At 37.9% G+C, this 12,404-nt stretch overlaps 1 protein-coding gene across 1 annotated transcript; it reads left to right on the top strand.

Moving 5' to 3' along the window:
* The first annotated feature begins 3,958 nt into the window (after positions 1-3,958).
* Positions 3,959-5,600, top strand: LOC141661852 (UDP-glycosyltransferase 83A1-like). The gene is made up of 2 exons (XM_074468862.1): positions 3,959-4,508; positions 4,670-5,600. Exons 1-2 carry the CDS (start codon positions 4,022-4,024, stop codon positions 5,557-5,559), a joined length of 1,377 nt encoding a protein of 458 aa, XP_074324963.1. The 5' UTR covers positions 3,959-4,021; the 3' UTR covers positions 5,560-5,600.
* Positions 5,601-12,404: the final 6,804 nt, after the last annotated feature.

Genomic DNA, 12,404 nt, shown 5'->3' with positions numbered 1-12,404 from the left:
AAGATTAGAAAATACCTAGCCTCAAGATGCGACCAGGAATTTTGGGGGGTAGTTGTTATGCCCGCTTTCGGCCATGGGCCCTAAACAGGTCCCTGTGGGTGCACTAAATAGCTGGACTCTTGTGTGTGGGCTAGAACCATGGATTTATATGACTTGGGCCAGCACATGCGGGCTGGGCTCGCAACATGCGAGCTGGGTTCACATGCGGGCTGGGCTCGTAACATGCGAGCTGAGTTTACATGCGAGCTGGGCTCATGACATGAGAGCTGGGCTCAAACATGCGAGCTGGGCTCAAGTGAGGACATGCGAGCTGGGCTCACACATGTAAGGTGAGCTCATATTTGTCATTTGGGCTCTCATATGCGAGCTGAGCTCGGTTGTGCCCACGCGAGATGGGCTCAGGTGCCTTCATGCGAGGTGGGCTTAGCTGCCCATACGCGGGCTGAGCTCATGAGCCCACATCTTATAGAAACAGAGGTAACATTATATTTATTATTTGAAGACGGTGCGGGCCGAGGTGACCAGGCCGGGCCGCTTCGAAAGACTTTGTGTGCAACATGGAAAGTGACTCATAGATGACTGAGTTGCTCGTAGATTTCGGGGTCGACACGGGTTGTTCCTACGATCACGGGAAGGATTGCGGAGATGCCGCGAGATTGTAGGAAGCGTGTGGAGCCGATCGAGATTTACGTGACTAATTGGCTGAAGGCCTGACTTTATCGTGGGCTTGGGCTGCACGGGCTGAAGAGTCCTAACCCTAGCCTACGTGACTTGTTCCCCAAGAACTACGTAAGGCTTGATCCCTATAAATAGGGTACGTAGGCACTTGTATGAGACATGAGTCGACACTTGATAGAGAATAACAAACCCTATTCTTTCTTAAGGAGTCCACATACAAGCTCAGCCACCACCAAACAACCTTCCTCCGCCCTCAAACACTGTCCTTGATCTTTGTTCCGCCCATTAACCTCCACAACATTGTTATACGAAATTCTCCCTATAACATTACCTAATCATGATTAGTATATTTTGCACTGCGGATGAGTTTGTTGACGATATATGCATGCGGATTCTGTATTATGACCCATTAGGAAATAGAAAAAAGACCCTTAATCTCACAATTCTGGAGCAAATTGTCCAAGATATCACAAGTTAGAAAATTATTGGTTTTGTTAATGGGCCATGAACTGGGCCTGCAGAAATTTGAAGATAACGTATATTTGCATTGTTTATTTTGGAAACGCATGTTTATCATGCGATTACACTATGAACACATCTTTTAGATGGGTTTTATAAATTTCACTTATTTATTTATTTTTTAATATCTATTTTATATTCTAAAATTAATATTAACGTAAATAAAAAAAGGCGTTTTGTAAAACGTAAATAAAAAATTCGTTTTCAAGTGATAAAAAGGATCATTTTTCCGGAGAGATTTTGGGCCTTTTTTTCTAAAATTGTGATAGAAAGGGCCAATACCCCAGGAAATACCAAGTGAATTTCGGGAATTTATAATTCAATTGGGATACTTTATCATTTTCCATTTTTCTTTAAGAACAATAGATTTAATTTAATAACAAAAAACATACGACATTTATACAAATGATCGAGTCGAACAAATATAAAATGGTATAAATCGTCTATCTTCATGCAAGTCTTCATGCAGAGACCATCAAGTATTTGTGTTGAAAAAGATATATTTACATGTACATGTTTAATCTATATTCCAACGCGTTTGAGTTATCAACCATAAATGTAACCCAGTATAAATCTTCATCATTAAATCAGATCCAGCAATCATAATAAAAAAAATCGTTTCACCCTCAAATCCAATATGTTCTGAATGAATTACAGATCAAAAAAACCCAAACTCTGTCTAAAAACAATCTAAATACATTAGATTCTTACATGAAAAGAAAGATCATTGACAAAACAAATAAACCAAATTGAAGGGTGTCTGGGGCTTTCTACCAGATAAACCGACAAAAACCCACCAGAAGGAGGTTGATTTTTTAGAGGAGACTAGGGTTTTGGGAGGAGGAAGAGGCTAGCATTTTCCATTTTAGTTGCATCATCCACAAATTAAAGATTATGTGTAGCATCATCCACAAATTCTGTACACAGAAACCATGAACTACATGACTTCTCAATGCATCCAATACCTATCAAGCACATTTTTTTCAAAAAAAATGTGTATGTTGTCAGTTGTATCATGTATGGGTGTTAGGCCCCATTTGTCTGGGTCTGAATACATATGAATGAGCCTATCTAACTGAATCTAATGTATTCAGATTATTTGGGGTAATTGTTTCTCTGCTGAGCGAATCTTACAAACAACTGATTGGTCCATGCTTATAATCCTTACTGAACCCATTCATGTATACAAATTTACGTGCTAACATGGTCAGACTAGCACCAACAAAATATATGTAAAATTGTGGTCATAGCAGATACTAAAAATTGAATTTTAAATTCTCTATCTTATTTTTAGTTAACTATTTATTTTTCTTTTAGGTTTTAAATCGTATATACCATATCCATAAAACCACAATTTTGGAAATAATAATTTCATGATAGGATTTTAATTAAAGAAATGATAACTCCAATATTAGTTTTATTATGAAATGATAATTGTTAATAGAATTTTATATTTTTGTCCGTTAAAATTTGTTCAATTACATGTATTTTTTATATTTTTGAAAAAAGTCACACAGATAAGATAAAATTTTATTTACCAAACAATATTATTCATTCAGAGTTCAGATTTTTGATTTTTTCAGATTATTCAAAAATATTATTCATTCAGATATAAATCATCCAGATTTGTCAAACGACCCCTTAATCACGAACTACATGAGTTCTCAATGCGTCCATTACCTATCAAGTGCATTTTTTTTTAAAAAAATGTGTATGTTGTGATCAGATGTATCATGTATGGGTGTGTTATGACCAAAATACTCCCTCTATATGAACCTTTGACTTTTTAGGCATTTTAATGTGCTCCAAAGATGCACACATAAACAGAAATTTTAGTACAGTTTACTTTAACTCGAATGGAGTTAAAATATATAGGCACACAATAAATAAATTTTAGGTGAACATATTTTTAATTTTTATTTTATGAGACCATAAAAAAGTGAAGATACCTTTTTCTTACTTAGTTGGACCGACATAAATACTATCGATATATCATTTTAGGCGCATAAAAAAAATCGTTCGAGATTTTACCCATCTCATGTCTGGCCCTGGGGCCGTAGGGCTGCCCTTTATAATGTATTATTGGAATTATGTCTAATGACTATGACCCAGGGTAGGGATGCACTTTGTAATGTATTATTGTGATTATGTCTATATATGACTAATAAGACTAAATAATGCATAAAAGATCAGATGAATGCATGGTTTCACTTACAGCCGGCAATTTCGTACACGACACGAAAATAACGGGTTTGGTTTCACATTTTTCGTACACAAACACGAAAGTACACGGATGAATTTAGTGTCGGTTTTGGTTTTACAGTTTGGTACACGATACGAAACGAAAGTATACGAAATAAATAAATATTTAAATAAATTTATTAAAATTATATGAATACATATATCTTACAATAATATTTTACATATAATATTTACATAAAATATATATAAAATATATTCAAATTTAAATTTCATAAGATTTAAGCATTTATGACTTATATACTTAAAACTAAACTAGTAAAAATTTAATATTTAAATATATATTTAATTTATCTTTTTTTATTATTAATTTTAAATTACACGAAACACGACACGAAATGAAGGTACACGAAATGAAACGAAACAAATTCTTAACAGTTCGGGTTTCGGTTAGGCATTCATGACACGAAACACGAAAGTACACGAGAACTAATTGACAGCTCTAGTTTCACTGCTAGTCTGCTATAGATGGTCCCTAGTCCCTCTCTTCTTATAATCAGCTTCAACATTAGAAGTACTGCAAGAGAATCATTGAACTATAGTTCATTAATATAACGGCAAGGAGATGAACGTCGCACCACACATCTTAGCTATACCTTTTCCAGCACAAGGTCATGTAATGCCTTTGATGGAGCTTGCACAAAAAATTGCAAAACATGGCTTCAAAGTCACGTTTGTTAACACCGAGTTCAATCACAGCCGCGTTGTGAATGCGTTATCAAAGAATGATGATTTTGGAGATGGGATACGCCTAGTTTCTGTCCCTGATGGTTTGGAACCATGGGAGGACAGGACCGACCTGGGAAAGTTATCGGAATCTATGCTCCGAGTCATTCCAGGAAAGCTAGAGGAGATCATTCAAAATGTTAAAAATGATGTGGATGATGACAACATAACATGTATTATTGCTGATTCAGGTGTCGGATGGGCGCTAGAAATTGCAGTAAAGTTCAGCCTAACGCCAGTAATTTTCTTCCCTGCAGCAGCTGCAATTTTGGCCATAAATTTAAGTATTCCGAAGATGCTTGAAAATGGAATCATAGAAAGTGATGGTTAGGCCTCGTTCCTGCTATTTGTTTAGTGAATACGGATCTTATTTTGTTATGTGCCTTCTTTTATATATTTTGCAAATTTATCAGTTATTAATCACGATTAACTTATAGATCTGGCTAGCTATGTTCAAATCCTCAGAATTGATCGTTTGAAATTTCAGGAACCATCACGAAGAACCAGATCATCCAACTGTCACCCGCGATGCCTGCCATGGACACTAAAACATTTGTATGGGCCTGTTTTGGTGACTCAGCCACAAATAAGATTATGTTTGAAATTTGTATGAATTGCAACACATCTGCGAAACTGGCAAAATGGATATTGTGCAATTCTTCTTATGAGCTCGAGCCAGCAGTATTTACATCACTTCCAGAAATGTTGCCAATAGGTCCACTTTCAGCAAGCAACAAGCTTGGTGATAAACCAGGCAGCTTTTGGCCAGAAGACTTAGCTTGCTTGTCATGGCTTGATCAGCAGCCTGATTGCTCGGTCATCTACGTTGCGTATGGGAGCTTTACAGTTTTTGATCAAACACAATTCCAAGAACTGGCTCTAGGCCTTGAACTGACCAACAGGCCATTCTTGTGGGTTGTGCGTCCAGATATGACTGATAACACAAATGACGTTTACCCGGAAGGATTTAAAGAGCGAATAGGCAGTCGTGGGAAAATGGTGAGCTGGACATCTCAAGTGAAAGTTCTTCGTCATCCTGCAATTGCGTGCTTCTTAAGTCATTGTGGATGGAATTCTACCTCTGAAGGTGTAAGCAATGGAGTCCCTTTCTTGTGCTGGCCTTACTTTGCAGATCAGCTCTTTAATCAGACCTATATTTGCGATGTTTGGAAGGTTGGGTTGAGATGTGACAAAGATGATACTGGCGTTGTTAACAAAGGTGAAATCAAGAACAAGATAGATCAACTACTTGGCGACAGCAACTTCAAAGCAAGGGCCATGAATCTCAAAGAAAAGGTTGTGAATAGTGTTTCAGAAGATGGCAGTTCTAACAAGAATCTGAGTAATTTTATCAAATGTCTGAAAAAATTGCATTAATGCAACCTTTCTGTTTAAAATAAATTTACTTTAGCCTTTTCTATCGAAAGACCATTCATGTGCATCTCAACATCTCCAGCTAGAATCCCTGAATATATAGATTCTTACTCCCTCTGTCCCTCCCATTTGTTTACACTTTCCTTTTTGAGATGTCTCATACAATTGTTTACATTTCAAAACTTTCCAAAAATAGTAAAGTTTTTATAATTTTTAAATTAACTACATCCACTATTTTCCTCCACTATAACCACTTTATGTTGTAAATCTCACTAACAAATATAGCAACATAGAAGCAAGTGTATAAATAATTTAACAAGTTTAGGCCAAGACCACAGTTAACAAAACAAAACATGCAGGTAAACAAAATCAGTAACTGAAATAACGTAGAGAGAAAGAAAGATGTACCCGAAACCATAGCTTTTAACAGTGAATGAAATACAGGTTCACAGATACAAAATGCCAAGAAAAATGATCACAGCTGAGTCACCAGGCCTTGCTCGAAGTCCTGGCTGCTCTTGAAGAGAATATTGCCCCTACCTGCTGCGTTTGGGATGCGCACAATATCTCCACCAGGATAAAACAGCTCGGAGTTTATGTTAACAGCAGCAACAAAAGCTCCACTTCGACCAGCACCTCAGTTGCCGGAAAATATCAGCACTTCAGGACTTGTGGGAGAGAAATGCAGAGAGGTTGAAGAGAAGAGAAGAGAATGTAGTGTGTTCTATTTTTATTCATTCAGTTTAGCCTCTATTTATAGGAGAGGAAAAATGAAACTGTCCACACACTTAATGTCTGAATTAAACTGCTTCATTAATGAAAAAATCAAAACTGATCAGATTTTGAATTCATTAATGAGAAAAAAAAAATCAAAACTGATCAGCTTTTGAATTTAAATTATTTGTAGCAGCTTTTCACATTAACACCCACATTATTATCAGAACTTAAGTTAAGTTCTGATTTGATTCATCAGTACTTAAGTTCTGATTTTATTCATCAGTTCTTAAGTTCTGATTCTGATATCAGAATTTGTTACAGATCAGATTATTTGCAGGTTCAATATACTTAGACTAAGCCCACTAACAAAGTGACTTAGCCTAATCAGTACCCTGCCCAATAATCCAGTCACCGATAAATAAATTCGAATTAAAATAATTCTCAAATAAATAAAATCCTCGCCCAGGTCGCCTCGCGTACGCGAGACGCCGAGACATTCGCCCAAATCGCCCTTCGACCCGACCCGGTCCGGTGCGTGGCGGGGCGGGGCGCGCGTGTGTGTGTGAAGCACACAACAACACAATGGACCATCACACACCTTAGTAGTTGTAAACTACTCATGTGGGTAATACCATATAAAGCACACACCCTCCTTTATTTATTTCAATGTGGGACAAACATTCTCAAATTTTTCCAAGCTTTTCCAAGCTACTTTCAACTCTCATTTCATATGGATTTCATTAAGAAAATTCTTAAAACCATACATGAAAATTTAAGTTCAAATATCATTGAACAATTTCCAATCATTAGATTTTAGGATTAACATCAAGAACATAATTAAATTAAGCTCTAAAATCCTAATTTTCTAACAATCCCCCACAAATCCATACAGAAATGTGATCAATTTCCCATCATGACTTGTTTTTCAGAGTCGGTACCCTTCCGGGTTTGAACCCTCCTAATTCCTCTACTTCAATGGCTATCGGACTCAGATGGAATATTTCACCTTGAATCTTAATCCGTTTAGTATAACCATATTCCATAGACGACGACAAGTCAAAGGTTATGGTGCCAATCTACGGCTTTGAGACATTAATGGTCATGTCTCGATCCTGTTCGTCGAATGCTTCAAGGATTAACCCTATCCTCTAATTGCGACCACACAATTACATTCGCTTAGCTGGGCATCTCCAGAGATATACTGCCTCTATCTCGTCAAATGACTTGATCCCATTCAGAGTTTTAACACTCTTGCTTTTCTGGCAGTGTCAGTACCTTCTAGGTTTACAGGGGATAGACTCAAATACTATAGTATCATCTATGTAGCAAAGGTACTACCAACTCATCCTTACAGCTTGTTATTACCCATTGAATACACTTCGAGGGATCTCCTCTCATGTGTATTGGGTTCCCACTGTTGATGAATTATGATGGGTTGACAGTCCCATCCCCAACCTTGACTTAAGGACCACTGCAGGTTCCAGTCCTTTAGTAAGAGGATCAGCTATATTATTCTGAGTTCCTATGAACTCTATAGCTATGATCCTATCAGTCACTAAACTCCTTATAGACTTGAGTCTAACTTGGATGTGTCTCTTAGTTTTAGCATTATTCTTTTTACTGCTAATCTTGTCGATAGTTGTTCGACTATCACAGTAAATAGCAATAGCAGGAAGCGGTCTGCTTACTACAGGTATTGCAGACATAAGTCCGTGTAACCATTCAGCCTCCGTCCCTGTGGCATCAAGTGCACACAACTCAGCCTCAAAAGTAGACCGAGTAACTATAGTCTGTCTGCTTGACTTCCAGGATATTGCTCCACCAGCCAAGGTGAACACGTATCCAGTCACTCCATTGGAACCAGACTTCTTAGCTATCCAACTTGCATCACTGTACCCTTCAAGCACACCAGGAAATCTCCTGTAGTGTAAACTAAGGTACATTGTGCCTTTTAGATATCTAAGTACTCTATCAAGAGCATCCCAATGAGTTCTATTTGGACAGCTTATATATCTAGCCAATTTAGAGACAGAATATGAAATATCTGGTCTAGTGCAGTTAGCAAGATACTGCAAGCTCCCAATAATCTGAGAATACCTTAACTGAGACACAGGCACTCCTGAAGTATTCTTGACAAGGGAAACTTTCGAATCATAAGGTGTACTAGCGATTCTACACTGTGAATAACCATATTTCTCAAGTATAGATTTCTCTATATAATGAGATTGAGTCAAGGTTATTCCTTCAGTGGACTGAACCAGTTTGATTCCAAGAATCACACTTGCCTCACCCATATCCTTCATTTCAAAATGTCTTTTCAAGAATTCTTTAGTCTCGTTAATAATCTCAATATTAGTTCCAAACAATAAAATGTCATCCACATATAGGCACAAAATAACACACTCATTACCTTTAACTTTAGTGTAGACACACTTATCACTTTCATTAATCTTATAACTGAAAGGCAATATAGTTTCATCAAACTTTTTATGCCAATCTCTAGGAGCTTGTTTCAAGCCATAGATGGACTTGATCAACTTACATACTTTCCTTTCATTGCCTGATGCAACAAATCCATCAGGCTGATCCATATAAATCTCTTCTTCAAGTTCACCATGAAGAAAAGCCGTCTTTACATCCATCTGATGGATGATAAGACCATGGACTGAAGCCAATGCTATAAGCATTCGGATTGTTACCATTCTTGCAACCGGAGAGTATGTATCAAAATAATCAATTCCTTCATTTTGCTTAAAACCCTTAGCTACCAGTCTAGCTTTGTACTTATCTATTGAGCCGTCAGGGTTTAACTTCCTTTTAAAGACCCATTTGCACCCAATAGTAGAACACCCAGGAGGGAGATCAACCAACTCCCATGTTCCATTAGAAATAATAGAGTCAATTTTACTCTTGACAGCGCCCTTCCAGTGCCTTGACTCAGAAGAATCCATAGCTTGCCGGAAAGTTAAAGGTTCGTCCTCGATATTGTAAGTGATGAAATCACCTCCAAAATCCTTGACTACCTTTGCACGCTTACTTCTCCTTGGTTCCTCTAGTTCCTTAGGAATAGAGCTACTACTAGGTTCCGCCCCCACATTTGTCATCTTTTCCACATGATCAGGAATAGAACTTGATGTATGAGTAGGATCTTCCTCAGAAGTCGTTTCAGGTATTCCAGTCTTCATAGGGTAGACATCCTCAAAGAATGTCGCATCTCGAAATTCAACTATCGTGTTTGCCACTATACCATCTATGTCAGATTTTAACACTAAAAATCTCATAGCTGTAGTGGTTTCAAGATAGCCCAGAAAGATACAGTCAACAGTCTTTGGACCTAGTTTCTTTCTCTTGTGTTCAGGAACAAGCACCTTAGCAAGGCACCCCCACACACGAAGATACTTAAGACTAGTCATCCTGCCTTTCCATAACTCCAAGGGTGTTTTATCCATGTGTTTCAGAGGGACTCTATTCTAAATATGGCAAGACGTATTTAGAGCCTCTCCCCACATATATTTAGGCAACCCAGAGTTAATAAGCATACTATTAATCATATCTTTAAATGTTCTGTTCTTTCGCTCAGCAACCCCATTAGACTCAGGTGTGTATGGTAGAGTAACTTCATGAATTATACCATTGTTTGCACAAAATTCATTAAAAGCATTACTCGTATACTCACCACCTCTATCAGATCTCAACCTTTTAAGTAACTTACTAGTTTGTTTTTCTACTTCAGTTTTATATATAATGAATTTACTAAGTGCTTCATCCTTATGTCTAAGTAAATAAACATAACAGTATTTACTACTATCATCTATAAAAGTAATGAAGTATCTAAACTGGTCCTTGGTCAACACACCACCAAATTCACAAATATCAGTGTGTACTAAATCTAACAAGTCTGAATCCCTAACAACGTTATGAAAAGGTTTCCTTATCTGTTTAGCAGACACACATACTTGACATTTAGAATTCTTTTCTATGGTATATTTTGGAATCAACTCTAAGTTCATCATGTTCTTAAGAGCACCAAAGTTTAAATGACCTAGTCTAGCATGCAATATATTTGAGGACTCAATACAGTTAACAGTAGGAATAACATTATTATTCAAATTTCCCAAAACTGGATCCGCATTAATAACAAATAAACCATTTGACAAGTAACCCTTGCCAAAGAATGTACCAGTGTGAATAAGAACTACTTTATTACACTTGAACGAAATTTCAAAACCACTAGAAACTAAACAGCTTCCACTTATTATATTTCTACGCATGTTGGGAACATGATGCACTCTCGTCAAAGATAGAATACGTCCTGAAGGGAACTTCCGATCCACGTTTCCAACTCCATGTACTTGAGCAACACTAGCATTCCCCATCTTCACAGTCAGGCTATGACTCTGTTGATAAGATACAAATAAACTAATATCAGCACAAATATGTACATTAGCTCCAGTATCTATCAACCATTCATTTGACAGATAGGTAGAAAATATCACAGGGTTGTAGGATACATACCGGTCAACGTCGGTTTCAGAAGCCGTAGCCTCACCAACGACCATGTTCACTACAGGCCCACTTGCGGTTCCAAGCACAACATTTGCTTGCGCTACCTCGGTTTTCTTCGCTTTCTTCGTAGGGCAGTCCTTACTCCAGTACCCAACCTGCCCACAAGACCAGCATGGTTTGTTTGCCTTGGGTTTCTTGGCCTTGTCCTTGTCACTCTTAGATTTATTACTATTAGCTTTCTTAGCAAAAGCCTTCCTCTTTTGTCCTACAATTGCTATGTTTACCTTCGAGGTACCGTGTTCAGTTGGCATCACATGTCCCTGTTTGGACTTGTGTTGTTCTTGTACCGAGATGTCCAGCATAAGGTTGGTCCAGGTGATCTCTCATTTTTGTCTTTTCAGGGAGAGAGAGAACTCTTCCCAAGACTTCGGGAGTTTTTCAATCACACTCATCACCTTGAACTTCTCCGGGAGATTCATTCCAGACTCCTTCAAAGCATGCACTATCATCTCGAACTCATGCACCTGCTCAGTCATGGACTTATTGTCCACCAGCTTGAACTCGATGAACCTTGCCACAGAATACTTTTCTAGACCTTGTGAGTCAGTATTATGTGTCTGGTCCAGCTTCTCCCATAAGAGTTTTGCGGAGTAGGCATCAGAAGAATAGACATCAAACAAAGTGTTTGTTAGTGCCGCCAGAATGGCCGCTCTAGCCACTCCATCCTTCTCAGCCCACTTCGCAAAAGTCTTAACTGTGTCAGCCTTCTCTTGATCCACTACTGGTTTCTCATATTCCACAACCGGCCACAGACCCTTTATAGTCAACCACAACTTCATCCTTTTCTGCCAGCGAGAAAAGCCAATGCCACCGTTGAATTTCTCCGGTAAACCGGTTAGTTCAACAGCTTGTGGGAAACTATAGGTGGTCCAATCAATGGCCCCAGCAGTTGCACCCGAACTGCTACCACCACCAACGATAACCTCACTTTCGTTAACCATTATGCTAAATTCTATATAACTAATATTCTCTTCAAGAATGTTGTAAATCTCACTAACAAATATAGCAACATAGAAGCAAGTGTATAAAGAATTTAACAAGTTTAGGCCAAGACCACAGTTAACAAAACAAAACATGCAGGTAAACAAAATCAGTAACTGAAATAACGTAGAGAGAAAGAAAGATGTACCCGAAACCATAGCTTTTAACAGTGAATGAAATACAGGTTCACAGATACAAAATGCCAAGAAAAATGATCACAGCTGAGTCATTAGGCCTTGCTCGAAGTCCTGGCTGCTCTTGAAGAGAATATTGCCCCTACCTGCTGCGTTTGGGATGCGCACAATATCTCCACCAGGATAAAACAGCTCGGAGTTTATGTTAACAGCAGCAACAAAAGCTCCACTTCGACCAGCACCTCAGTTGCCGGAAAATATCAGCACTTCAGGACTTGTGGGAGAGAAATGCAGAGAGGTTGAAGAGAAGAGAAGAGAATGTAGTGTGTTCTATTTTTATTCATTCAGTTTAGCCTCTATTTATAGGAGAGGAAAAATGAAACTGTCCACATACTTAATGTCTGAATTAAACTGCTTCATTAATGAAAAAATCAAAACTGATCAGATTTT

The sequence above is a fragment of the Apium graveolens genome, chromosome 5, assembly GCF_009905375.1.
Source record: "Apium graveolens cultivar Ventura chromosome 5, ASM990537v1, whole genome shotgun sequence".
NCBI classification, from domain to species: domain Eukaryota; kingdom Viridiplantae; phylum Streptophyta; class Magnoliopsida; order Apiales; family Apiaceae; genus Apium; species Apium graveolens.
The sequence above is the reverse complement of the archived record's forward strand: the minus strand, read 5'-3'. Positions and strand labels throughout refer to the sequence as shown.

Excerpts from the sequence above, each read along its gene's own strand:
- LOC141661852 (XM_074468862.1), top strand. The coding sequence starts at position 4,022 with ATGAACGTCGCACCACACATCTTAGCTATACCTTTTCCAGCACAAGGT. Across the intron at positions 4,509-4,669 it reads TGGAATCATAGAAAGTGATG|GAACCATCACGAAGAACCAG; the intron begins GTTAGGCCTCGT and ends TTGAAATTTCAG.